Source organism: Leopardus geoffroyi, chromosome C2 (assembly GCF_018350155.1).
Source record: "Leopardus geoffroyi isolate Oge1 chromosome C2, O.geoffroyi_Oge1_pat1.0, whole genome shotgun sequence".
Lineage (NCBI taxonomy): Eukaryota > Metazoa > Chordata > Mammalia > Carnivora > Felidae > Leopardus > Leopardus geoffroyi.
In genome coordinates this window covers 46,037,422-46,065,385 of record NC_059333.1, presented here as the reverse complement: position 1 = coordinate 46,065,385, position 27,964 = coordinate 46,037,422, and the positions used below count along the sequence as shown (strand labels likewise).

Below are 27,964 nucleotides of genomic sequence, written 5' to 3'. Positions count from 1 at the left end.
ATAAAATTTTTGCAGATACCCCTTTCATGGAGACTTTTTTTCTGGAAGCTATGTTTCCTTCCTCTGTATGCCATTTGCAGCTATCAAGAGTTTAATAACATTGACCCAAATCACTATGATAGGATCCACCTGAATTTACATTTTTAAGCACATAAACAAAATCTCTGTAACTTGAAAAAAATATATATATTCATGACTGTCATATGATTGTAATAAATCATGCACTATTTTAATGCTGAAGGAACTCTTAAGAATGCCCTGGAGAAATAAATCTGTCCTTATCTGAGATCTCTCCTAACCACTAATTCGCCTCTCCTCTAAACCAACACAAAATGTTTTATTATACTGGGAGAACTTCCTCATGTGAGTATTAAATAGTATTTTCTAAACAGAAAATAAAAGAGGAACACACCTTACCTTCCTCTCTCCACCCTTCCTTCTCTGATTTCCTAAACACTCATATGCACACACTCACACACACACTCCTACACTCAGGGGTAGAGATCTATACTAAAAAAAAGATATTTGGAAATATTGGCTCTTTTCCTAAAGACGCCTGGATGATGTATTCCTACTACTATTAAAAATATATGTATGGGGCACCTGGGTTGCCCAGTCGGTTAAGCGTCCAACTTGAGTTCAGGTCATTATCTCATGGCTCTTGAATTTGAGCTCTGCATCGGGCTCTGTACTGACAGTTCAGAGCCTAGAACCTGCTTTGGATTCTGTGTCTCTCTCTCTCTCTTCCCCTCCCTAGCTTGTGCTCTCTCGCTTGCTCTCTCTCTCTCTCCCTGTCTCTCAAAAATAAACATTAAAAAGAAAAAAAATATATATATATATGTATGCACATATACATACACACATACATATATGTATCATGCACCAATTCATTTTTATGGGCCAGATTACAGGCAACATTTTCAATTATCACTCACTGTAACACTTTATATGCATAAATTCAAAAGATTATCATCAATATAATGAAGACTGGTAAAATTAGCACGGATATTAGCAACCGCTTTTAAACATCGCTAGACCAACGTACAGCTTTACTACTTGACAAAAGAAAATAAAAAAACAGGAAAAACAAAACAAAAGGTTGTGTCACCTTTAAGACACGTTTGATAGAACCCAATACAAAGTCTCTTGGTGGATGTTTTCTGTTCTGAAGGATCCAGTCACGATTTAACACCTTTTCCCCTTCTTCCAACACACATTTCTGACCCTGGAAATGTGGCTTCTCATATAAAATCCAGCTGAACAAATATAAAAGCATGATCGGTTATAATTAATTTTCTAAGAAATGAGGCATAAAACACATGATACTTAGTCCACAGACTATTGTACCTACTTAACTTTCAAAACCTGAGCTATTTTCCACAATTGGTATATAAACCTATTTTTGAAACAATGACATATGCTAATTTAAGTATAGACATAGGCATAAGAATAAAAGTGCACACAATTTGGAAATATTCCCAAACATAATCTACGCCTATATTTATGTATGCATAAATGCACGTATACTTTCTAGATGGTATATAAACAAAGCTATATATTTCTATCAAAAACAATAGCTTAACAATTCCAATTCTTAAATAAAATGGGAGCACAGGTGTCCCATTTTATTGCATGAAGACAACACTATACCATACCACTTACTTCATGAGTACTGACCAGTGGGTAACTGAGACTGGACAAAGAAATTTTGGCTGCAGCATATGCAAGGGAAATGGTCCATAACAAATGAGGTTTCCCCTCATTTTTACACCACACAAAGAATCCTTCACTTCTTGACCATGTCAGCTAGACAAATGACTTTAAGTATGTGGCCTTCACATTCCTTAGCATCCCACAACTTGTGAACTCGCTTTCAAAGCTATGTTTCATTTAGCTGATGCCTTCAACTCAACTTGCCAAATCCATCCTGCTACTAATGTAGTTTCAGAATGGTATTAATTGCATATAATATATATATTAGGTCTTGCTACTTATGGCCCATTGGCTTTAAGCACTAAAAACAGCCAGTATTTTCTGGCACAGTACATAAAAAGAACTATTAAATGATAAGACACTAATTATGTTTCAAAATATTCTGTCAAAAACCAGAGGAAAGGGAATGTGACTTTAATAAAAAATACAAAAAGCATAAAGAGTAAGAAAACACACTTAGTTGGGGGGAAAATGCTACCAAATTTTAAGAGATTTCTTACCAGCCCCTTACAACTTTTATCAGTATCCCATTCGGAAAGGACCATGATGTAGCATCGGGAATATTACAGTAGATCTCCTGCTTGTATTTACTTCCATGGAGATCATAGATAACCATCTGCAATATACAGAAAGCAGGCACAAAAACTAATTGTTAAGAATGCATTTAAAATTCCAAAATGTCCTAGAATGTAGAAAATATCCTAAACATACAAAAGATGATTAGTATAGATGCTAAATCTTTGAGTAAAATAATCCCTTTTAAAGTCAGTGAAAAGTATTTACTTTAAACTCCCCAAATCTGAAAGTAACTTTTTTTTTGTTTTTAAAGTAAGCTCTGTGCCCAATGTGAGGCTTGAACTCATGACCCTGAGATCAAGAGTCGCATGCCCAACCGACTGAGACAGCCAGGCATCCCTAATGTAACTTTACTTTTCATATTTTATCTTAGTTAATAAGAAACTTATGCTTACCTTCCCAGGTCTCGGGTTACACCTCAGAATTTGTTTGTCAACATTCTGAAAGAGTAAATGTGGAAGAAGTAAGCCTTAAGAAACATCAACAGAAAGATCTATAACTCACTTTCTTAGCAGTCACAAATCCAATTCATCACATATTTACTTAGGGACCATTATATGCAAAGTGTACCTCTAGGTACTACAAGAGATACAAGGGCAAATGTAAGGGTAAATAATGTGTTGTTTGTGCCCTCAAGGAGCTAATACCTGGAAGGAAGGAGCAGATGATCACACTCACGTGACTGTTCTGTGAAGGACTAGGTTAAACTCATGGGTAAAATACAAAGAAAATGCCAACTTATGGGCATCAAGGGGAATGACACCAGCAGAGAGGTGAGGTGATGGCACGGGGAGGCCCCCAAAAGGCTTGTTGGAGGAAGTGATATGGAGAAGGCCTTGAAAACACAGGATTTTAATAAGGGAAAAAATGTGGCAGGTTGGGGCCAGGGAGTTGATAAAAGAATTCCATGGAGAACATACTTTCCGAGGCAAGGTGGTAGGAAACACTGGGTGTATAACCAGAGCACGTGGAGACAAGGTTGGACAAACAGGACTTGGGTGTGCTGTAATATAGTGAAGATGTTTCACTTGACTTGGTAGGTGATGGGGAATCATTAAAGAAACATTTCTTCAAATCTTATCCTTTCTTTTAAAAAGACTTTGCCTTGCAAGCTACTGGTTGGTATTCTAGTATAACTATTTGCTACTGTGGCTATTCACGGTGAAGACATGGGTCTTGGGAATTGTAGAGAAAGTTCCATGATCTTGGGAATGACAGAAAGGAAGTCCCATGTTAAGTGAATATTCTACATTAAATGTTTAAATATTTCTAAGGCAAAAAAACCCCATAAAACTGAATTTCAAGACCATTACCAGCTATAATGTTTTCAGCTTTTTTTCTTTCAATTAGGCTGTTCGTGGCCCTGCTTTGTATGAACAATATGAGCAACTACTGACAGGATACTGCCAAGTGATTACTTAAGATATTTTAGAATATTATGAAATATTTTACGGAGACACATAAGCTAAATGGAATGTAACAATTTCCCCATATATAGTACCTTGAGAAATTCAGAATGCTGTCACTTAATTTCACTTGAAAACTAAATATTAGCAAAGAAGGGGGAAGTAACTTGCTTCTCTTATGCCTTTTAAATTCTGCCTAAGCAATTTTGTTTTCTCAATTTAACAGTCCGGCTAAAATACAGGGATTATGATACATTTCAAATAAAGTAACTTCTGATATATTTTTAAAACCATCTTTACACAACCTCACATCACTGATTTTCTTCATAAGTTTTTAGGTCATTTCATGACCCAAAGCACTACTTCATTTGTTAATAATCAAAATAACTTACCTCTGTGAATGAGCTTAATCCACCTGAGATGTCCTGAGCACGGAAATATTTTGACACTGGTTCCTGAAAAAGTCCACCAAATCTGGCTCCTTTGTCTGAGGAGTGGGTTTTGGAAGTATGCAAATACTGATGATAAGCACTCTTTAAAGAAGAATGTAGTTTAGAAGTAAGGTCAGATTTTTGTAGAAATGAAGCCTTTTCTGGCCACAGACCAACTTGCGGATTAGAGGTAGTAGGTTCATTTGACATTACGTATGAATTCTTAGAGATTCCAGTCCTTTCCTGGTCATCATCAGGATAAAACGTGATGGAAGGGTCTGGCAGCTTCGAAGTAATGGTTTCCTTCCTCCTAGGTCTCAGGCTTCCTTTATGTAATGGTTCCTCCCCCTCCTTCTCCTCCTCCTCCTCCTCCTCCTCTGCCTCTATCCCCTGTCTGTCTTCATCAAAATTCATCTTTAAACGCTCTGATACTGACTGGAGAAGGGATAAAACAGAAGAGGGCTGGTTTGCATTCTCTCTTGATTTTGTGGAGCCATGGTGACCAGGTGAGACCTCGCTGGACAGAATGTCCTCCTGAGAGCTGTCATCCTCATAAATGGGAGACAAAGCTAAGGGATAAATTTTGTACCTTCTGGCCTCCACTGATAAGAATGATTCTGAACTATCACTATCAAATGTCTCACCTAATTTAGTGTCCTTTTCAAAATGATGGACGAGGTCAGTTCTGCTCTCAGACCTCTCGCATGTGACTACAGGCATGCTGTCAGTAGATGTATCAGGAAACAGCAGAGTGTGTGTTCTTACTTCTGGGGTAGCACACCTGTCCTCATCTTGAAGGGGTTCGTCATATAATATAGTAAAGGAAGAATTTTCTTGTTCATCCTGAGAAATGAAGGCTAAATTAGATTCTTCTTTTTCATCACTATAATTATCATCTCTTATTTGGTTATCTACTGCAGTAACAGATGTTCTTTTGTCTAGCTTTCCCATGGTATCCTTGGGTCGAAAATCCGGCACTGCTAAAGCTGGGTAGCCTTCATAATCCTTGCTTAATGTAGGTGATTCATATCCCCTGAAATATGAGGCAAGTCTGTTGTCACACGCTATCAAGCCTTCCTTTCTCTCAGGGGGTCCTTTCTCTATTTCTCCAACACTCTCTCCACCAGGCTCTTGGGATGTTTTTTCGGCTTCAAATATGGGAGGCACAGCCTCTGCTTGTGTAATAGGCAATTCCAGACCTGTTCCATAGGTTTTCCTAACATTTACCACTGTAGATAATACTTTGTGTTTCCTGATAGCCTCATCAGAATCTTCTGGAGACAGTCTTTTCATTTCTCTTGGAGAGGGCATAGACACACTCATTCCAACTGCCTCTTTATCCTCTGTCTTACATGCCCTTTCCACTTCTAAGAAGGCAGGGACTGCCTTCTCGTGTGCTTCTTTCACTTCTAACACTAAAGGTACCATTTCAGTTTTCCTAACACCCTCTCCAGCATCCTTCTGGTAAGATATTTCCAACGAAGGTCTTCCAGTCTTTTCAGTGATGCCCTCAGCATCTTTTTTGTAGACGTTTACCACTTCCAACATAATGGGCATAACCTCAGTTTTGTCCAGATCAGCATCACTTAGGTAAATATTTTCCATTTCTAATGTAACAGGTATCACCTCAGTCTCTGTGATATCCTCTTCACCATCCTCTGGGTAAATATCTTCCATTCCTAACGTGGCAGGGATCACTTCAGCCTTTTCGGTAACCCCCTCAAAGTCTTTTTGGTACACATTTTCCATTTCTGACATAACTGAGGTCATCCCGGTCTTGCCAACATCACCTTCAGCATGCTTTTGGTAAATATTTTGTAATTCTAATGCAACAGGTATCACCTCGGCCTTTGCAATATCCCCTTCAGCATCCTTTTGGTAAATATTTTCCATTTCTAATGTGGCAGGCATCACTTCAGTCTTTCCAGTAATTACCTCAGCATCTTTTTGGTAGGTATTTTTCACTTCTGAAATAATAGGCATCATGTCAGTTTTGCCAAGATTTCCTTCGATATCCCTCATTTTATAAGTTTTCATTCCTAAAATGGCAGGTAATCCTTCAGTTTTTTCAATATACCTCTCAGCATCCACTTGGTGTACTTCTCCCACTTTAAAAATGTCAGCTGTTGGCTCAGTTTTTATCACATTTAGTTTGGCATCCTTTTTATGTGCTCTTCCCATTTCTAACATAGGAGGGGCTGCCTCATATTTCATAATATTCAATTCAGCATCCTTTTTGTTTGTTTTTTCCAATTCTAACATGGGAGATCTAAGCTCCATTTTTCTTATATTTACTTCCATATCTTTCTTGTGTACTTTCCCTACTTCTGACATTGTAAAGAGTGTGTTTTTATTACTCTGTCCTGGCAAGCCTTTTTCAGATATACACACAAGACTATCAGAAAAACTGTTCTTGGATGTCCCGGGTACATGGATGTCATCATTTGCAAATGGAGGCCATTTGAAATTTAATACAAGAGTTCTTGTATCCTCTGTCCCTGTTTTGTGATTATCCATACACGCTATTTCCACTTTATCTTTAGAGTCCTCTTTGAAAAATAAATGTGTTTTTACCTTATCATCTAACTCTTTATGGGGTGTATCTTCAGCTAGTAAAACAGCATCTGATTCCCACAAATTTGTCCTATCAGCCTGTCCAGCTCTATTTCCAGAAAGTGGGGATTCTTGGTAGAGAACAATTTCTCTTCCTTTAATTGACTCTGCGTCCTTAACTAAGTTACTTACAGAAAAGAACCTACCTAATATTTTATTTTCATTAATTTCACATGTGCTTTGATTTACTGCCTGTTCAGACACCAAGAAATCCCTTAATGTATCATGCGGCTTAACACTATCACTGTTCAGAATTTGTGAAGTATTAGCCTGAAGTTCAGAATCCCAGGTATCCTCAGTATCTTCAAAAGCATCATTTGCCAAATTTTCTTGGGCTGAATAAATAATCTCATTGACTAATTCCCTAGCTTGATCTTCTAACAAACAAGATAAATTCATTCTATCAGAATCAAAAAGGAGACTCTTCTCACCAGCTGTAAGTGAAACACAGACCTTTTCTTCCCCTGGGACATCTGACCTGTTTTCCATGCCCTGCTCTTCCAAATGCTCTGTTAGCTGGATCCCTGCCAGTGTCACTTCTGAGGAGTTTTTCTCAGGAACATCTTCTTTCAGAGTACCTGAATTCATTATGCCATCTATGGCTATATGCTCTTGGCAGGTATCAACTATGTGTGTGGATTTTAATTCTTCCCTGACAGAAACAAAAATTTCACCAATCAATGTATCAGCCTTTTTAACTAAACCACTTTTGAGGTCCAAAAGTTGGTCATGGACTCTTCTCCTTGCTTCTGTGTGCTCAGCAGAGGCTTCAGAACACTGCTGGCTTGAGCTGTTAACTGACGTCGGAGCCCCAGCAACTGCTCCAGTCTCTGCTTCCATGGGATTGTCAAATTGGGCAGCAGTTGGGAAATCGAGAGACACCTTCCCAGTAGGAGTCCCAAAATGTTCTTGAAAAGGGGTCACTTCTGCCCCTGTTGGGACAGATGTTTCAAATTCCAAATAAGGGCTATTAGGGCGCAGCAGGTTAGTTAAAGAGGCACCTTCATGTGTGGCATCTATGGTAACTTTTACAGAACTGGAATTATTTTGGTGACTATGTGAACTTAAAACCATGCTAACTTCTTCAGAGCTACCAGAGGAAGACACACTATCAATACTACCACTTAGGGAATGAGTATTCTCTTTTTTTCTGTGAGATAAGGCTTTCTTTTCTGATTTCAGCACAGGAACGTTGTGAAAGTGTGAATTCTCAGATACAAAAGCATTTTTCCCCAAACTTTTATCAGATTCCAGAAAAGGTGAATTTACTTGTGTGCTGTCAGCTTCTTGGAATTGTGGGGAAGCACTAGTTGAGTTGAATTTTGCCATTTCTGAGAAACCAGAAATCTTTCTAGTCCCAAAAATATGTGAAGGTTGATGAATCACATAGGTATTGGCCTCATAATTCTGTGCCATTTGCCTAGTAGCTTTTTTGTCATGAACAGGAGGTAAAATCTCAGATATATTACCTTTGGGAAAAGCAGGAGGATAAACTAAGGCTTTTGCCTCTGTTTCCGGAAAACCTTGATATTTGGAGGCAGGAAGAGATACCTCAGTCTGACAATTCTCTTTAATCTCCTCACGATCCACTGATTGAAAACTTTTGTCCTGTTCAGCCTCTAGGGAAGTTAATTCTGATAAAATAAGCTTTCCTGGCACATCTGTAACTTCAAATGGAGAAGAAATCTTATCCTGAGAAATATCTCTAGGCTCTGTTTGGGAAACAGTGATCTTGGAGATGGCTACAGTTTCTTCTCTTACAGAATGCAACTCAACAGGAACACCGTTCTGACCATCAACTTCCACCTTTGATAAAATTTTCGCAATGTCAGGTTTGGTTTCCAAGGAAAGAGAACCAGACTTCTCTGTAGTGCTCTTACTTGCTCTAGCATTTGAACACATCAATTCTGCTTTAGCAGGGCCTTGAGGTGAAATGGAACTGTTGTCCTCAGAGAGGCTTTCACACTCCAATCTCGAGTCAACTCCAACCTGGCATTTTTCACCTTTCGGAAGAACTTCCTTGGATTCAAGAGTTACAGATCCATGCTCCAGATGAAGACAAGCAGGAGTACCCTTCCCGTTTACTGCCTCAACACGATTTGCCACATTTTCTTCTTGACATTTACCAAGCGGACTGGAAATACCAACAATGCTGACATCCCCAGTTTCAGTGAGCACAGAACACTCATCCTTTGTAACAGGAGTATCTAACTTGCTCAGCATACCAACCCTGGAAACAAATGTAGATGAAATACTGAAATCTGATTTTGTACTGTCAAGGATAAGAGATGTTCTGACATCAGGTGATACTTTGGTTTGTTGAAGACTCTCAGAGTCAAGATGAGATTCTGAAATGTGATTTCTGTTAGGTTCAAAATTCAGCTTAGGGGATATTCTGTTTTCTAAGCACGCTACAACTGCTGATTGGCTGATGTGTTCTCCGGAGGCAGGGTTGTTTTGATTTATTCTAACCACATGAGGCATTTTGCCATGTGGCCTAAAACTGGACCTTTTGGGTTCCGTTACAAACAACTGGTCAATATCTTTGGGTAGTGGCTCAATTCTACCTTCTGGAGCTTTTATGTGACTTGAAGTTGTGGGTTCACTAACCAAGGTGCTTTCTGTTTCTTGTCTGATTTTTGTAGCAGCCAAATTTTTTTGTGAGTCTTGGGAAGACAGTCTATTTCCTTCATTTACAGATTCTGTGTCTGTCACAGCATGTCTCTGAAGAGCTGTGGTGCTGATATGACTGGCAGCCTGCTTGGCTGAGTTATCAACAGCTTGCTTGTCAGAACACTTACTCTCTGGCAACTGCAGATCTTCATGCATAATTGACTTATTTGGACTCAGCAAATCTGCACTGCCCTGTTTGGTAGTGTCACTCCCATCAGGTTTACTAGAAGAGCAGTCAGAAACAGCAGGGCTCTCATGCTCAACACGTGCTTCTCTTTGCACCCATGTCCCATCACTCATCACTGAGCTGTCTTCCTTTATTGTAGTTTCTGCTGTAGTTATCCCCTGAAAATCTGGACTGCAAGGAACTCTGCTACTGTTACTTCCTGTAAACAATGCTGAGCATACCAAATTTCTGTCAGTCTGAGAAACTGGTGCACAACTTAAATGGTGTCGTGAGTCAGATTCACTGGCAGTGGAGCTGAAGTTAGTCACAGAAGAAGGGGATGACCTACTTCTCACAGGTCCCCCAGGATCATTTTTATTTAAAACGTTCGTAGAAGCAGCAGTATTGGGCAATTCTAAATGGTTTGTCAGATGGCTTTCTGTGTTAACATTTATTTTGCTACAATCAGAGTCTTCTAACAGGCCTTCGAGCAAATGTCCTTTCACAGATATGTCTGTATTAGCTGATGACAACAACGACACCATCCTAGCCTCAATGTCACTTCCAGGGCCAATATGGATGCTTGTACTAGAGTCAGAACTTTCATTTTCTCTGTCCAAGTGATTCACAGTTTCCAATGCATTCTGGTGCTTCAAATATTTCCTAATTTGTCTGGGGCCTCGATATGTTGCATATGTTACGGAAGGCCTCTCTGGATTACTATCCAGTTGTCTGTAAAAAGAAAGAGCCCAATAGTATCATGAAATATAGTTAGTAACACTTAACAGTAATCCTAGAAGTTATGATAAAGTATATCTTTCAAATACTCCTACTCCTAATAAGTATTCAACTGGAGAAGGAAATCCTAAAATGTTTTAGGTAAACCTGTCTTTACTAAAAATAATGAAGATTTGACAAGGAACACATGAACATCAAGGCACATGAATGTTTGAGCTCCTTACAACCATTCCTTTTTAAAGATTTTTTTTTCAACATTTCTATTCATTTTTGGAAGACAGAGACAGAGTGTGAGCCGGGGAAAAGCACAGAGAGAAGGAGACACAGAATTGGAAGCAGGCTCCAGGCTCTGAGCTGTCAGCACAGAGCTCAAACTCACGAACTGTGAGATCATGACCTGGGCTGAAGTCAGACACTTAATGAACTGAGAAAGCCAGGTGCTCCAAAACCATTCCCTCTTACCTGATTACCTACATCTCTCTCACAGTAGTTACCAGACAGAAAGTGGGGTGACAAGTCCAAGGCTTGGGTTTTAGTTACAATCTCAAAGCGTGTTTGACTGGAAGGAACCACACTGCCTTATGTGCCTCATGGTGGCACAAGTTCATGGATATTTGTCCACCATATTAGAGCACCACAGTAAGCTTCTCTTCCTTTACTCTTGGATGTGAATTTGAACGGCAACTTCAAGCACATAGGGAGAGAACTTTTAAAGGAAAACAACTGGTAAGATGTCAAACTCACATCAAGCACTCAGCATGTATTTGTTAACTCAATGACAGAATTGCCTTAAAAATGCTCTTGTGTTAAGTTCTTCAAATATTCAATTTCTGTAGCATAAAACTGCTTGGGTAAGTGTAGGAATCAAAAGAGACTTCTAGTAAAAGTCCTCTACTTCTTCTCAGCCCCAGCATAAAGTTCCAGAGACTCTCAGCATCCAACTTCCTTTGAAGAATCTTTCGCTGGGAGTTCTCATGCTATCTGATACTGCTTAATAGCCCTGGACACACACCATTCTCTTCCCTTAAATCCCAGCCCCAGAGAGAAACTCCAATGTCTTCTGAGACTAAGTTCACAAGTCATCTCCAGAACAAACAGATCCCAGCGCCCCTTTCCTGCTAACACGGGCAGTTAGCCTCTGATCTGTGGGTGCAAAGAACCTTGAGCGCAGCATTTGCCATATCAGATTATAAAGATCTAGGCACTTAATGCATTTTCCCCACTTGCCTTGTGGCTATTTGAAGGAAGGCACTGTGTCTTAACCATTTTTACATTTTTAAATGCCCCCCACAAAATTTGGCAAATGGTACATATTTACAACTTTTGGGCAATGAATGTCTAAAATAAAGCAATGATAGTAAGTGCTTAGTGTGTGATTTCTTCCAGACTGCCTTCACTATTATCGATTACATAAAAGTGTTTTAAATTCTGAACTCTAGGCTCATTTTAGTATCCTAACACTAACAACGTATGGCAGAAATATTTGATGTTCTATTTTTTTTCAGATTAAACATATAATTAACAAAACATTGTAGAACCCACATGAATAAGAAATCCAGCCACCAGTATTCCAATATCTAAATAATGCTTTTTCTCCCCTGCTTTCAAGCAGTAACATTAAGAACACTAGACTCATTTACGCGATAAAACAGATGGTGAACCTCTTCGGACAGGTCAAATTTTTATGAACTGTGCCCCTCACATATTTCTTGAATTTTAGCTGAAATAATGTATTTCAATCTATATAATTGCTGGTCCCTGAAATCCAATCCACCACTATTGTGAAAACGTGTATTGGTTACATGCATGTTTTTACTGTCCATTACAAAGCGGCTAAACAAGATGACTAGGGAAAAAACTTTGCCTTATGAAAGTAGTTTTAGCTCCAGAATGAGTGTCAGGCTAGATCAAAGACTTATTGTGAAACAAACTCAAAAACGAATAAGGTAATTGCCTGTGAAAAAATACAAGAAGAGAAAAATACATGGTACTTTACAATACAGGTAAAGTAACGTCATTGGTGAAAACTGATATCAAAATACATTAATTAATCAGAAAACACAAAAGCCTTCAGAGCAACATGTGAAGATCGAGAAGCCCGAATAAATGACAAGAAATTTTTGGTCAGTTTTTCTTTCAAAGCTTTAATGTTTTATATTTAAAATCTACTCTCAACAGGCTGCAATATTTTTTCCTTCAAAAGATCAATAAAATAATTCTGAAGATATGGATACACAAATGTACATGATTCCAAAGAAATATGAAATGATATAGGAATCAGAATTCAATTTAAACTGACATTCTCTTCCTACCAACTCCCTCCTAAAAAGACCTCAAGACATTTTATCCTGCATCAATCCTAATGCACCTTTTGATCTAAAAGGTCTTCTATAAACCATATACAAAAAAATCCATTAAATGTCAACTCACTGTAATAATGCCTTTTGGTAGTTCTGGAGTCCTTTCAGGGGTGAGGAGAATCATTTTCTCCATTTTTTAGGATTTTCTGGGTACTTTCAACTAAAATGATTACATTGATTTATATGAACTAGTTTAAATTTGTAACCAGATAATCTCCTGTAGCACCTGGTGGAAATGTTATATGCTTGAAACTAAAACATACATTGCTTATACTAAACAACTATATAATCATGTTTAAAGCACTGAACATCAAAGTTTCAAGCCTAGCTTCGTGTACTATAATTAGTTGTGTCGGGTACTGATGAGCTACACTCCCTCTTTTTAAAAGATTAGTCATGTCACCAATGTAGTCTATTTTCTACAGCATTCTTTCTCAGGTTGCAGTTGAGTCTCCATAATTGAATAGTATAAGAATATAAAACTGTCCTTTAATTGTTAAGTTTTTGCCTGGTCAATAAAATAGAAAATGGCAATATCAAAAACATGTAACTTTAAAAATAAAATCTGAAGATGGAAAATTAAAATTTTATAAGCTGCACAGAGAAAATGGAGTATTAATTACACATATTATATAAATTGTCCATGGGATCTACAGCTTATCCTACACAACCAAAGTTAATATGATCCTAACAATAGTAAGAACCAAATAAGACAGGCTCTCTGCTCCTCTCCATTTGACAGACAGCCACATTTTCTTGTACAGTGCCAGCTGCATCCCTGAGACTTGATGGTGAAGGTTGGAGTAAATGGATTTGGCTGTACTGGTGTCTGATCACAAGGGCTGCTTTTTAAGTCTGGCGATGTTGATACTGTTGCCACCAATTTGTTGACCTCAATTACATGGTCTACATATTCTGGTATGACTCCACCCATGTCAAACTCAATGGTACAGTCAAGGCTGAGAATGGGAAATTTGTCAGCAAAGTCCATCTCCACCTTCCAGGAGTGAGATCCTGCCAACAGCAAACTGAGTGATGCTAGTGCTGAACATGTTGTGGAGTCTACTAGTGTCTTTACCACCATGGAGAAGGCTGGGGTTCACTCAAAGGATGAAGCCAAGAGGGTCATTGTCTCTGCCCCTTCTGTTGATGCCCTCATGTTTGTGAGGAGTGTGAACCATCAGAAGCAGGACAAATCCCTCAAGATGGTCAGCAATGCCTCCTACCCCACCAGCTGCTTGGCCCCTCTGGCCCAGGTCATCCATGGCAACTTTGGCATAGTAGAGGGACTCGTGACCACAGCTGATGCCATCAGTGCCAGCTGGCAGACTGACAGCCCCTTTGTGAAGCTGTGGTGTGATGGCCAAGGGGCTGCCCAGAATGTCATCCCTGCTTCTATTGGCACTGTCAAGGTGGTGGGCAAGGCCATCCCTGAGGCCAAGTGGAAAGCTCACTGGAATGCCGTTATGTGTCCTTATCCCTAATAGGTCAGTTACGGATATGACCTGACACCTGGAAAAAGCTGCCAAATACAAGGATATCAAGAAGACAGTGAAGCAGATACTGCAAGATTATCTCCTGCAAATTTAACAGTAATCCCCACCCTTCCATCTTTGATGCTGGGAATGGCATTGACCTCAATGACTACTTTATCAAGCTCATTTCCTGGTACAACAATGAATTTAGCTACAGAAACCAATGGTGGATCTTATGGTCCACATGGCCTCCAATTCAAGGAGTAAGAGCCCTCTGAACCACAAGCTCTATTAAGAGCACAAGAGGAAGAGAGAAGCCCTCAGCTGCTAGGGAGTCCTTGCCCCAGCTCAGCCCCAACTTACAGAGACTGTCATGACCTTGGCATCGATGTTTCCATCCCAGGCCCTGAACTTTGTCATATACCACCAATAAAATACACTGTACCCAAACCAAAAAAAAAAAAAAAAAAAAAAAGGAGAGCAAGAACAAAGTAACATACATAGACATTTCAAATATTTAAAGAAGTAGACATATGTACATATTGGAAATGTGAAAAGGTTTTATGCATTTTAGCCCAAGATATACCTACCTATCATGTAAAGATTTATTAAGCCTCCAGGTACCAAACACAGCTATATTCTTTTCTGTATATATTTGATATTCCTGATATTTCAAAGGTCAACCAAAGACATTTGTCATTCTTCAAAGGAAATCCTAAATAATAGCCTAAAAATAACAGCCTTAGAGCAAAGTATCTAACTCACTTTAAGAAAGTATGATTAAGCTACCTTCTCAGCATTAAGATAGATTTCCTTTCAAATTACAGTTAAGAATATCTTCTCTCATAATAGCAAAGGCTTTTAACTTTTCCGTATAAAGAAAAGCTGTGAATCCAGCAATTTTTTTTTAAATCACAATAAAGCTTTGACAGAAAATTTTTTCATGATGGATATGAATCAGTTGAAAACATAAAAATCATAGAACTTAAACTTCTTAAAGATTTCAACCCAACAGTGAAGTAGTTTCCTAATAAACTGCAATGAAGGCGTAAGTTAATGTATGGAAAACAATCTAAAAGTTGTCACCAAACAGGTTTAATGAAAGGCTTTATGGATATTAAAAATGAAATTGGCATAGTCAACATAAAAAACAATTACAAAGCTGTTTATTATTTTTAATTAAGCGAAATGAAATAATTTGTAACTTTTGAGCAGGATTTTTTTCTGAACACACTTCAAATTATAGTTAATAACTTACCTAAATTTTGAAAACTGTAATTAATAGTGACTTAAAAAGTATGCTTGATATTATAGTAATGGACAGCATTATACAGCACAGATTATTTTATAAACTTGTGTAAATTAAGCTATTAGCCCTTTTTAGTACACTCTGATTATAAAAGACCTACAGAGAAAAAAAAGTAGGGGCATTTTTACATGAGAAAGATGATGCAAAACCTTTAGTTAATTAAAAAATTGAAGTTATAAAAAAATTGAAATTTTGTGTGACACTCAAATCTCCTACCGATTTCAGAAGTGTAGACTCTAATGAGAGAAAACACTCTCCAAAGGCCTGAGCTAGAAGGAGAGCCATTCTAGATTTCTAAGTCAGCCTGACTGTACACTAACTTTGTTTAAACCAAAAGCCTGATTTATGGCTCACCAAGCATACACTGTATACTGATTTTATAAATGAGTTGCCTAACAGAAAACCATCTGTCCTTGCAATATTGATCAATGCTCCTATTCCCTGCATTCCTTGACCTTAAAACTTGTGCTTCCTGCTTATACGCTAGTCTATAATCTTTTGAGCTTTCATAAGATGTAAAAACATATATAACCCTGTAAAAACTGTTTATCACCCAGAGCACTTTCTTTCCTGTGAAGAATGTGCTTCCCAGGCAGCTGTTCTAACTTGGGTTTCAATAACACTCTCTTTCTTACCTTCAGAGATTCTTATATACAAGGTTTATTAATTATGCATCAGCAACTCTTAATTTTAAATAACATTTTATATTTGGAATATTCTCATGATCGCAATAAATTAAATATATCCTTGCTTTTAGTAAATTCATTTCACAAAACTAAAACAACTTTAATACTTATAATGCAGTCTCAAAATTATTAGTAAATATATTTTCCATATATTATTTAAATATCTAAAATTAGTTATAAGTAGTCCTTAATCATATTGTCAAAATAAACTATTAACAAAAATGGTATGTCAATTCTTATTTTTTTTTTTTAATTTTTTTTTTCAACGTTTATTTATTTTTGGGACAGAGAGAGAGACAGAGCATGAACGGGGGAGGGGCAGAGAGAGAGGGAGACACAGAATCGGAAACAGGCTCCAGGCTCTGAGCTGTCAGCACAGAGCCCGATGCGGGGCTCGAACTCCCGGACCGCGAGATCGTGACCTGGCTGAAGTCGGACGCTTAACCGACTGTGCCACCCAGGCGCCCCGGTATGTCAATTCTTAAATTGACATGTGACAGTAGGAAGTCACTAAACTGCAATTCTATACCTGATAATTTGTAGGACTTCTGGAGCTGGGCCAGAAGAGGCTTGTATCTCAGTCAAGACAAAAGCTTTGCAGAGGTGGTTCTGGTAACTGCCTTAAGCAATTTTTTTTTTTTTTTTTAAGGTTATTTTTGGGAGAGAGAGAATACACGTACATGTGAGCAGGGGAGGGGCAGAGAGAGAGAGAGAGAGAGAGAGGGAGGGAGGAAGAGAGAGAGACTCACCAGCAGGCTCTGCACTGTCAGCATGGAGCCTAGCCTGACATGGGGCTTGATCTCACTAACCATAACATCATGACCCGAACTAAAATCAAGAGTCGGATGCTTAACTGACTGAGCCACCCAGGTGCCCGGGCTTTAAGCAATTATTCTATTAATAAGGAGGGTTTTACTAACAAGAAATAAGAGGCAAGGTAACCTCTTCCATTTTCTACTGTCCAGTACCAAAGAAATAAACTTGACTAATCAAAACCAAAGGGGGGGATTAACAAGAAAAAAAGAAAAAACACAAACTTTCCATTCCACATAATTTCCACATAATAGCCTCAAAATCCTTACCACTTTAAGTTACTTTGGTACAAAAAGTCATCTGGAGAGGTTGTTAGAAGACTGCTGGGCACCACTCCCAGAAATTCTGATTTAGTGGGTCTGAATCAAATAATTTGCATTTCTAATGATTCCCAGGTGATGTTGATGCTGCTAATCCAACCACCACATTTTAGACAGAACTCCTTTATACAATCCTTTATTACCGAGGTACCCCAATTTAACCATTTTTCTGCTGTTGGACATTTATTTCCAGTGATATGTTCCTGTAAATAATATTTCAGTAAACACCTCCTTATATAATTAGAAATAACCTATAAGCTTTCTAAGCTTGATACATATTGCTCTAAAATATGGCCTCCACTCCTATCACTGTATATGGAGCATCAGCTCTATCAACTTTGAGTAATACAGAGTATATAATTTATTATTTTAGTAAAATTTTATAAAAGTTATTCCATTTTAGTTGGCATTTCCTTGATTGCTGGTGAGAATAAACCTTTTTCCACTTATGTATTAGCAGTTTGTATTTCTTTTGTTTATATTGTTTCACTTTTTTTTTCCCTATTGAGTTAGTGTCTAAAATGCTGATCAGCTCTGGGGCGCCTGAGTAGCTCAGTTGGTTAAGCTTCCAACTCGGGCTCAGGTCATGATCTCAAGGTTCATGGGTTTGAGCCCCGCATCAGTGGGCTCTGTGCTGATGGCTCAGAGTCTGGAGCCTTTGTAGATTCTCTCTCCCTCTCTCTCTCTGCCCCTGACCTGCTCACACTGTTTCTCTCTCAAAAATAAATATATACAAAAATTTTTTTGAATAAAATGCTTATCAGTTAAAGCATTCTCTGACATCTTTTTGTATCGAATTTTCTCACTTGCCAATATAATGTATCACTGTTTATTTTGTTTGACATAGGGAGTTTGAAAATTAAAAATAATCCAGGGGCACTTGGCTGGCTCAGTCAGTTAAGTGGACGACTCTTGATTTTAGCTCAGGTCATGACCTCTCAGTTCATGAGTTTGATCTAGCCCAGAGCCTGCTTGGGATTTTTGCTTTTCTTCTCTCTCAGAGCCCCTCCTCCACTCGTGTGTTTTTGTGTGTGTAGAGGGAGGGCGGGGGGATGTGCACATGCTCTTCTTGCTCTCAAAATAAACGTTAAAAAAAAAGTAATCTTGGGGTGCCTGGGTGGCTCAGTTGGCTGAACGTCCGACTTCAGCTCAGGTCATGATCTCCTGGTTCATGGGTTCGAGCCCCACATCGGGCTCTGTGCTCACAGTCGGAGCCTGAAGTCTGCTTTGGATTCTGTGTCTCCCTCTCTGCCCCTCCTCTGCTTGTGCTCTCTCTCTCTCAAAAATAAATAAACATTAAAAAATTTTTTTTAAAGTAATGTAGTTTACTGGTCTTTCCTGATACTTTCCATTGCTATCATGCTTAGAAAGTGGTTTCTCATCAAAACAGAATAAGTCATATTTAGCTAGTTTAGTTTTGTACTTTTTAAAATCATTTGTTACTGAATTTTAATTATTTTATTGTAATAATGAGATAAGTATCTAGCTTTTTGTTCCCTCCAAATTGTTAACCAATTTCCCCAAGTGTTCCTTTCTATAATATGGAAAACAATAAAAAAAAAAGAATATGTAAAAATGCCATCACATTCAAGGGTTAAAATCACATATATATAAGGGTCTACTTCTGGATGATCTATTCTGTTTCATTTAAATGTTTAGTAAGTATTACATTAGTATGACACTGTTTCAAATTATGTGGCTTTATCAGTACACTGACATTTGGTAGGGCAAGCCCTACCACATCAATCTTGATGGGCAAACTCAAGTCTATCAGGGTCTCAGTTCTCACAACTTTAAGTTGGGTCCATGCCTACCTTTGAAGCTTGCCTATGAGGAATTAACTCAAAGTACGTATATGAAGACACTCTGAAACTATAAAGAACTAAACAGCTCTAAGTTATCATCTATTTCTGACTATTTTATTATAGATGACCTCTTGAAATGATACAAATAATTCACAAGTAGAAGCTAATATCAGTACAACAGGGGCACCTGGGTTGGCTAAGCATCTGACTCTTGATTTTGGCTCAGGTCATGATCTCATGGTTCCTGAGTTTGAGCCCTACATTGATGGGGCTCTCCACTGACAGTGTAAAGCCTGCTTGGGGTTCTCTCCCTCCCTCTCTCTCTGCCCCTCCCCAGTTCATGCTCTCTCTCACTCTCAAAATAAATAAAAACATCTTTAAATAAAAATCAATGCAACAGATACTTACTGGTTATGAATGAATACTACTAAGTTACACAAAATGACTAATGGACCAAACATTGTTATATACATTTTCTAAGTAAAAAAATATTCCTTCCAAGTTCATTTGAGCAAAAGAAAAACAAGTTGGCGCCTGTCTGTTAATCAAAGACAGAAAAAAAGGGATGATGAAATAATCCTTATATCTACACAAGATTTCAGTTTCTCAGAGCTGTGCAAAAGCATCACAAGGCTAGTTTTACAAGTAGAGTCCATTTAATTTCTTTTCTTAACCCCTTTATTGTCATTCCACAAAGGAAAGATATGAATACAATGTGCATACAAACCTTAGCACCAAGCTAAGGGTATAAGCAAGGAAGAGACAGAGACAGGGAGACACAGAATCTGATGCAGGCTCCAGGCTCTGAGCTGTCAGCACAGAGACTGATGCGGGCCTTGAACTCACAAACTGTGAGACATAACCTGACCAACTGGGCCACCCAAGCACCCCTCCTTAGCACCAACTGAGCCACCCAGGCACCCCTCCTTAGCACCATTTCTGTTCCCAAAATGCAGACACCGGTCTTACTGCCTGTCCTAATACAGGAAGAATTCGGACAACAGAAAACACTCTCATTCAAGAAGTCTTAAATTAGAAATAAATATCGTACTGACAAAGTCAGCACCAAAAAGGTATTGGTACTGCCCCCTAAAATAGCACGAAAGGTCCTAGATTATATGTATGGTACACAAAATCATACAATTTTTTTTTTTTTTTTTTTTTTTTTACCTAGTAGCAAAGACATTACACAATACTTTTTCCAATTCCCTTCATTAATCAGGGTTAGAAGTAAGGCTTAAGAGCTAGATCCGTAAATTTAACTTTCTGGCTAAGTAAATTGTAAACTTACTTTAGTAAATCACTGGTTTCCTGTTCACTGTCTTGTGTTGTATCCAAAGAAAAGGAATCTGAGGGCTCTGCTGAGTTGGACTCCGGTTCTTCTGCTGGAAGCGCCTGGGTTCCCAGGGAGCCACTGAAAATCTCCCTTTCTCTTTTGACCCCTTCCTCAGGACGGTCACTGGAATTTTGTAAATCTTTCTCAGTTTTGTCATGGTCATCCTTGAAAGAAGACTGCTTGGCATCACCAAGAGATGATTTTCCTGAGATATTGAATAAGTTACCAAGAAACTGAAAAAAGCTTTCCTTCGGCTGCCTATCACTTTCTCCTATTTTGGTATCTGAAGTGGAGCGGGAGAGGTCATTTGGCTTTTTGGAATCTTCCTGCATTGGAAGAGCGATTAGCTTCTCAGCATGGTTCCTTTTGTGCTCACTTTGGGGAATCTTTGAAAACAAGACAGAGAATTATAAACATCATCATTTAAAAAATAACACAGATTGACCAATAACCTATTATACAACACACTGTGTGCCAGAGGCCAGGGATACATTTGTACGACTGATGGCTTCTGATTCCTCAGGCCCTTTACAGTCTAATGAAGGGCATGGTCAGCACACATTAAAGCTGTATAGTAAACGTTACACAGAGAGAGAAGTACAGCATGAGTGGGAAGCCAGAACAGGAGTAAGCAGTCCAGGTTTGGTAGCAGTGACAGCAGAGGAGGTTAACTCAGAGGATGATTCCTAGAAGTGCCCTTTAAAGGAGACCTAATATGTGACTCTGTGATGCTTATGCATCTCCCTCCATCCCCATCTCTCATCTCCTCCTCCTCCTCCCCTCCCCCCAACTCTATTTAGTGATGTGTCAGCTTCTAAAGAGTTAAAGATGAACGGAGTTTGGGTACAAAATGAGAAGAGTGAAAGATGTGTATGGAGAGGTAAGTAAAGGGACAGATCATGGCATACGTTATGTATATTTAAATGTGGCTTTCATTACTCTGAGCTAATGGACAGTACTTTCAAGCACTCTGGACCATCAGACAATACCTAAATAGACCTCATTTCGGCACTGTGCTAACCCACGAAGCCGCCACATTGTGTAAAACTGTTCCTCAATAAGATGAGGAAAGACAGCAACATGGTCTATCAATTCAGAGGAAAAGTCCACTATCCTTAATAGTAAAACACAAAACCCTGAGATGTGCATTAATGCAAAGCCTGGGCAGTACTGGGAATTCCTGCAGATGTTAAACAGTTCTGCAGGTGTGTTTCACCTGCTCATAGTTAAGTTACTAGGAAAGCAAAGCATATTCATGTGCACTCTGTGTGAGGAAAGACTGAGCTGCTGTATCGACATTCCATGTCACACTCTTTCCTGAAGCTTCAAGAGCTTTATGCCCACGTGCCAACTCAGCCTGTGCCTGCTCACCTACTTGTAAAAGGAATGTCTGTCTGACAGTATCTATCAGATGTCAAGCTCACTAGTCCTCGTAAAAGGAAAGCTCAAGTGCGAGTCAGAGAAAGGTCAGTACACCAAGGTAAAACCACCTTAGGGCACTGTACATTCACACGATAAAGTTTTATTAAGAGGCTGATCCTCAAGCAGGCAAGAGCATCATAATTATAATGTTATTTAACTTGTCCCATATTTTAATCCAAATTCAAAACAGCTTAAAGAAGTGTTCCACTAACTGCTAATAAAATTTAGCATATTCAAGCTTGAGAAAATGTTTAGAACCTATAAGCCCTGGAAATTAATTTCAAGCAAACAGTATTTTAAGTTTGTTCCCACCTTGGGAGTCAGAGGGTATTTTTGAGGAAATACACAGATAGCATTCTTTTTCTATGTGTCAGGAGCTTAATAAAACTTGTGAGTCTCTACATTTAGAATATCATCAACCTTCCAGAGTCACTCAAAGTCTCACCTTTTACTGGTTTCAACTGCAACTTGATCCCACACGTCGCCACCTCATCCCTCCAAGTTTCTGCTCATCATGGGAGCCTACGTTATAAATCAGTTGTGCCCTTTCCTCCCAAAAACAGCATAAAGAGCCTCTTAGTTTGGCAAGAGAAATGCTAGCTGACATTTTGAAAATGCTTCTGTGTATGAAGATATACATTTTTTTGTTCTTTATGCCATTTAATTTGTTGTAATTATCAGCCACAACATTTCTTCCTGTCAAAAGGAACTAAGACTGTAACATGAACAGAACGGTGATTTTTTTTTCTATAGTTAGTGTGAATGACTGCTCTTCCTGAGTAGCTATTTGAAGGAAGTAAACTATAGGCCATTCATTAGAATATTGTAAATGTTCTTAAAATGCTTTAAAGATTCACAAGAGTCTTATAAAATTGGGCAATGGATTTTTTTTAAAAAAGGAAAATTAAGAGAATATGGAGATTACATTTTTTGACATCAATAAAATCCCAAGAATAATTTCTGTCAAAAATATTATATAGGCATCTGACTCTTGATACCGGCTGAGGTCATGATCCCAGGGTTGTGGGATCGAGCCCTGTGTTGGGCTCCACACTTACCATAGAGCCTGCCTGGGGTTCTCTTGCTCTCCCCCCTGCCCCTCTCCCCTGCTCACATGTGTGCACACACTAAGGAAAAAAAAAACTATTTCACTGCCTCAACTATCATTTTTTACTTGACCTTTCAAAACACTGTAGACTGCTTTCTAAACAAAAAAAAAAGATATGTTTGCTAAGTGAAAGCATTTACACTTAACCTTTTTAGAGTTATACATAATTTTTTAAAACAATCGTTTGTTTTTCCTTCCCAATTTTCAGTATTTAAATATATATTTTTTAATTTTAATGTTTATTTATTTTTACAGAGAGAAAGAGAGAGAGCAAGCCAGGGACGGGCAAAGGGAGAGGGAGAGAGAGAGAATCCCAAGCAGGCTCTGTGCTGTCAGTGCAAAGCCAGACCCGGGGCTCGAACTCATGAACTGTGAGATCATGACCTGAGCTGAAACCAAGAGTAGGACACTTAACTGAGTCACCCAGATGCCCCCCAATTTTCAGCTTCTTTGCTATTCTAGAATCTCTGTATCTTCAGTTTACTGAAGAGCATTTTTTTTGTCCTTAGATGTCTCCACTGCTTAATTTCTCCCTAAATCTCACGAGAAATTTGTTTATAACAAGAAAAAAAAAAGTATCTAAATCTAGAAACAAAAACTAGCAGAAAAGTGTACTGCTATTCAAAGTAACACAATAAATTCTATATTTATATAATTAAAATTTTAAGTCTGATCTGAAACAGCTGCTCTTTCCCCTCAGCCTAAACAACAATAAAATTCAGCCTGCCACAAGCTAGGGCCAGTGCTGCCTGCCAGCAGGACTGTCTGCCAATGTTCCAAGGAGTAGAATGAAAGCAGTCAGGATCCAAGCAAACAAAACATCAATTCCAGTTGTTCTCAAAGATGTTGGTATTCTGAACATAACATACAAAGGCTACTGACGAAGGCATATGTTATCTGGGGAACTGGGACATTTTTTTCCTTCATACACAATTTGTTGCAATGCAGTGCCCTTAGGTCAATTTCAACCATCTCTCTACTCTCTTTGCTATGCCCCCAATACATGGAAGCATAGGAAAGCATTAGGGACACTGATAAGTGAAATGTAGCTTCGGCCTCAACGTGCTTATAGTTTAGGCAAGATGGTTATCACTGTGCCACTGTGCGGCTTAGAAGAGGTATGCACACAATGGAGGATACAATGAACTTGACTGGGGATGGGGAGAATCCACTGCAAGGAGGTGGGAACATCTGAGCTTGCTCCTAAAGGGTGAGAAGAGCATCCTAGACACACAGTATAGTATGTTCAAAAACAGAAGTATGAACTATGTTTGTCATGGCAGTGGTGAGGCTGAAGAAGACTGGGGTAAAGAGAATAGAGAATGAGGTTGATAAGATGACTCACAGAAGCAGAGGGAGAGGGACGACAAAGTCAGAGACAACTAAGTTTTCTAAATTGGGCAACTATTTGAGTAAAGTCAAAAAATGGATATGGGAAATAGGAGAGGTGAGATTAGGGCCTTTGTGGGGTTGGAAGGAGATAAGGCAACAAATTACTTAGATGGCAAATACATTGAATTTTTGGTCCCCTGGTGATGTACAAGTTGAGATGTCTGGAAAATACTCAGAAGCATAGTTTAAGAATGCAATTTGGCAAAAGACAGTGTGTGCAGGATAAAGGGGGGGACCAACAAGAGCCCTCAGGAAAAAAGATTTTAAAAAGGTGCAAATAGAGAAGAAATGACTGAGCGATGGAAAAGGCAAAAACCAGACCAGCTCATCCCTCCAGAATACTGGTTGCAAAGGACAACGAGGATTTCTAAAAGCAAATGGGGACTAAATGACAAATGCCAATGTGAGGGCAAGAAAGGTGACTATCCTCTCCCACTGTTCTTCAAAAACATTAGGTACACTCATACCTCAGGAATTGTACATCTACTCTTTCTGCTTAGAATGTTCTTCCCCCACATAGCTGTATGACTCACTCCCGTTCAGACCTTTATTGGAAAGTCATCTCTTCATTGAAACCTTCCCCAGTCATGCTAAAATAGTAAATTCCTCCACTATGAAAGTGCCAGTATCCTCTCTCTGATTTTTCTCCTTTGTACTTGCCAATATCAAATACACACACACATACACTTATATTATTCAACATCTGTTTCTTCCTATAGAAAGTAAAAACTGCAAGTGCAGGGATTTTTGTCTATTTTATACAGTGTAGCGTCTCTAGCACTTGAAATGTTCCTGACAATAAGAGGTGCTCTCCAATAGTTGTTGAGTTAGTAAATGAGGAACTAGGACTATAGAGAAGCCCTAAGAATGCAGAAGAAATAGTTGCAACAACTCAGGAACTTGCGAGTACAGCCTCCAACTCAAGGTGTTAAGCCAGGAGTAGTAGGTAGACAAGGGAATAGGAACAGGAGCACTCTGAATAGAAGGGAGCACTCTGAGAAGTTTTTTAACTAAAAAAAAAAAAAAAAAAAAAAAAAAAAGGAAAGACAGAATATGAGAGTTTAAGGTCCAAGACAGAATAGATATATTTTTTTAAAAATTTTTCTTTAATCTTTATTGTTTAGAGAGAGAGAGACAGAGACAGAGTGCGAGTGGGGGAAGAACAGAGACAGAGGGAGACACAGAATCTGGAGCAGGCTCCAGGCAGCTGAGCTGTCAGCACAGAGCCTGATGTAGGGCTCAAACTCACGAACCGTGAGATCATGACCTGAGCCAAAGTCAGACACCCAACAGACTGAGCCACCCAGGCACCCCTAGATGGCTTTTTGATCCTGTTCTGTGGATCAGCTCTGCACCTACTGGAAAGGGAGTAACTGCTATACAAGAGAAAAGGATGGCAGGTTCCAGAATAAAAAGCACAAAGTAAGATAGAGACCAGTATAGTCTCTAATACTTCTGATAATAATAAAGGGCAAGTATTATCCTTAGAGAAGAGTAGAGACATTTCCCCCTTCCAGGTAAAGAGGTAAGGAAGTGGCTAAGACCTGAGCAATGCTGTGAGGGGAGAAGCCAAAGATCAAGGTCCAACAAGTGGCTGTGACCTCAGTAAAGTGAGAGGAGAGATAACAAGCCAAAGGAGTGACACATAGGTGGAGCTGGGATTTGGGTTCCCCAAATAGAGAACACCTGGAAGATTGTTTTTGGGGAATGTAGTAGTAATTGGCTGAAATGGGTATATCAAGTAGCAGTTAGGGTCAAGGCAAACTTGAAAGCATTCACTCATTCAGTAAATAATGAACAAAAGGATACCATTCCAGGTGTTTAGATGCAACAGTAAAAACAACAAAACAAACAAAAAACCACCAAGAGCACTGCTTTCATGAAACCCACATTCTAGTGATGTAAGAATTTGTTTGCAGGTCTAACTAGTATTGGAGTGTATCACTTCCTATGAGCAGTCTATAGCAGGGAACAGGTGGCAGGTGCTGTCCCAACATTGTGATTAGCACAGGACATAAGGTCAAAAAGGTCACGGGGTAGAGTGTGTCACCATAGAGACTGTTGAGTGGAAAACAGTGAAGGGCCAGGTGACTCTTCCTTTATTGTGTCAAGCATCTGACTTCATCATCTTTCTACCTCAGACTCTGCCTTTACTGCACATAGCAAGGGTAATACTTCAGACACCCTGACTCACAGATCCTTAGCGCCCTCACCTCCAGTGACTTCCACTGCCACTTTTCTTGCCTCTTTAGTTAACTCTGACCCTAGTGGTTACCCATGACTGTGTCACCTCTGAAACTCCATCTCAAGCATTCCCCAGTGTCCCTACCTTCTCATCTTTCCGGCTGTCTTACCACACTGTCTCATGCCTCATCACAGCTTCTGTCCTCTCTTACACTGTCCCTTTCAGTTCCCACAAAATTTCCTGTATTTTCTATCTGGCTCTCAAATGACGAATAACCTCAAAGTCTCTTTGTTTTATTCCTTGGCCATCCCCACCCAGAAAATTTCCAGTTTTATCTTTTCTGCCTAAGCGAATGAGTCTTGCTTTAAAAAGCCCCAAGTATATGCACGCTATGCAGATACAGGCAGCCAATAATTCACAATTTACAGCTTCTGCTGGAAATCTGTCTGTGCTCTTTCCTCATTTTCCACAGCAGCTACTTCCCACCTCTCCTACTCCCTTCACTATCCCACAGACTTGCTCAGCAGAGCCCCCTACCCTCTCTTTCATGCAGATGATCCCTCACAGCCCTGACTCTAGCAGGATCTGCGCGGCTTCCTTCACTGATGCTCTTCATGAAGGAAGGACTCCTCACCCAAGGCGAATTTCTCCACCATGGCATAAATTGAGTCCTTGTTGTCTCCTTGGGAATTAAAGTTCCTCATCTGCCCCTTCTGTTAGCCCACCGTTCATAAGTAAATGTCCAAGGAAAGCCCTCTCCACTCTTTACTAACAACCTCCTCAAAAAAGGATACCTAACTCTCACCATCTTCTTTCCCCTTTCCTCCCAAATCACTCCTTAAGCGCTTGCATAATCTAGCTTCCTCCCCAGTTGTGCTGACCACAATCTCTAAAATACACTGTCCTACTTGCTAATATACTTTCCCCCCGCCTTGTCCTGCTCTTACATGAGTGTCTGCAGAATGTGAGATTTAATCCCTTCCTGATAACCAATCTTCCTTTGGCTTCTATGACATTACTCTGACATTTACCTTCTTCTCTAAACTTTTTGCATCTCCTTCCAGTTCACATCATTCTAGCCATCCCTTATGTAACATGTTGCTCCAATTTCCAGCCTAGGACTGCTTTATCTTCATGATCATCTTATCAGGTTTCATTTCCCACAGATTAATCAGAGGATTCCCAGATTTTTATTTGTAGCTCAGACAGTATATGTGATATATTAGTTATAACTATCAATTCACCATCCATATCCACCTGGATACTTCATTGGAACCTCTAGCTAAACACATCCCAAACTGACCTGACTATGCTTTCTTTCCACTCTTCCTTTTTCTGCAAACCTTAACATTCCCATTTGTTAAAAAGTCAGACAAAATCATCAGGATACCATGACCTCTCCCCTAGAATACTGCCAGCAGTGACTTAATCTGTTTC

The 27,964-nt window shown here is 39.1% G+C and overlaps 1 protein-coding gene across 3 annotated transcripts in view; it reads right to left on the bottom strand.

Moving 5' to 3' along the window:
- CRYBG3 (crystallin beta-gamma domain containing 3) overlaps positions 1-27,964 on the bottom strand; it is a 129,786-nt gene that overhangs the window by 73,796 nt on the left and 28,026 nt on the right. The window contains exons 3-8 of one of the 3 annotated variants that reach the window (XM_045501728.1): positions 20,376-20,806; positions 8,209-10,310; positions 4,088-6,093; positions 2,685-2,729; positions 2,214-2,329; positions 1,109-1,256 (exon numbers count right to left, since the gene is read on the bottom strand). In XM_045501728.1, the coding sequence (XP_045357684.1) occupies positions 1,109-1,256; positions 2,214-2,329; positions 2,685-2,729; positions 4,088-6,093; positions 8,209-10,310; positions 20,376-20,806 (4,848 nt within the window). Of the gene's footprint in view, positions 1-1,108; positions 1,257-2,213; positions 2,330-2,684; positions 2,730-4,087; positions 10,311-20,375; positions 20,807-27,964 lie in introns of all 3 variants that reach the window. The other 2 variants (XM_045501726.1, XM_045501727.1) reach the window with 2 other exon arrangements.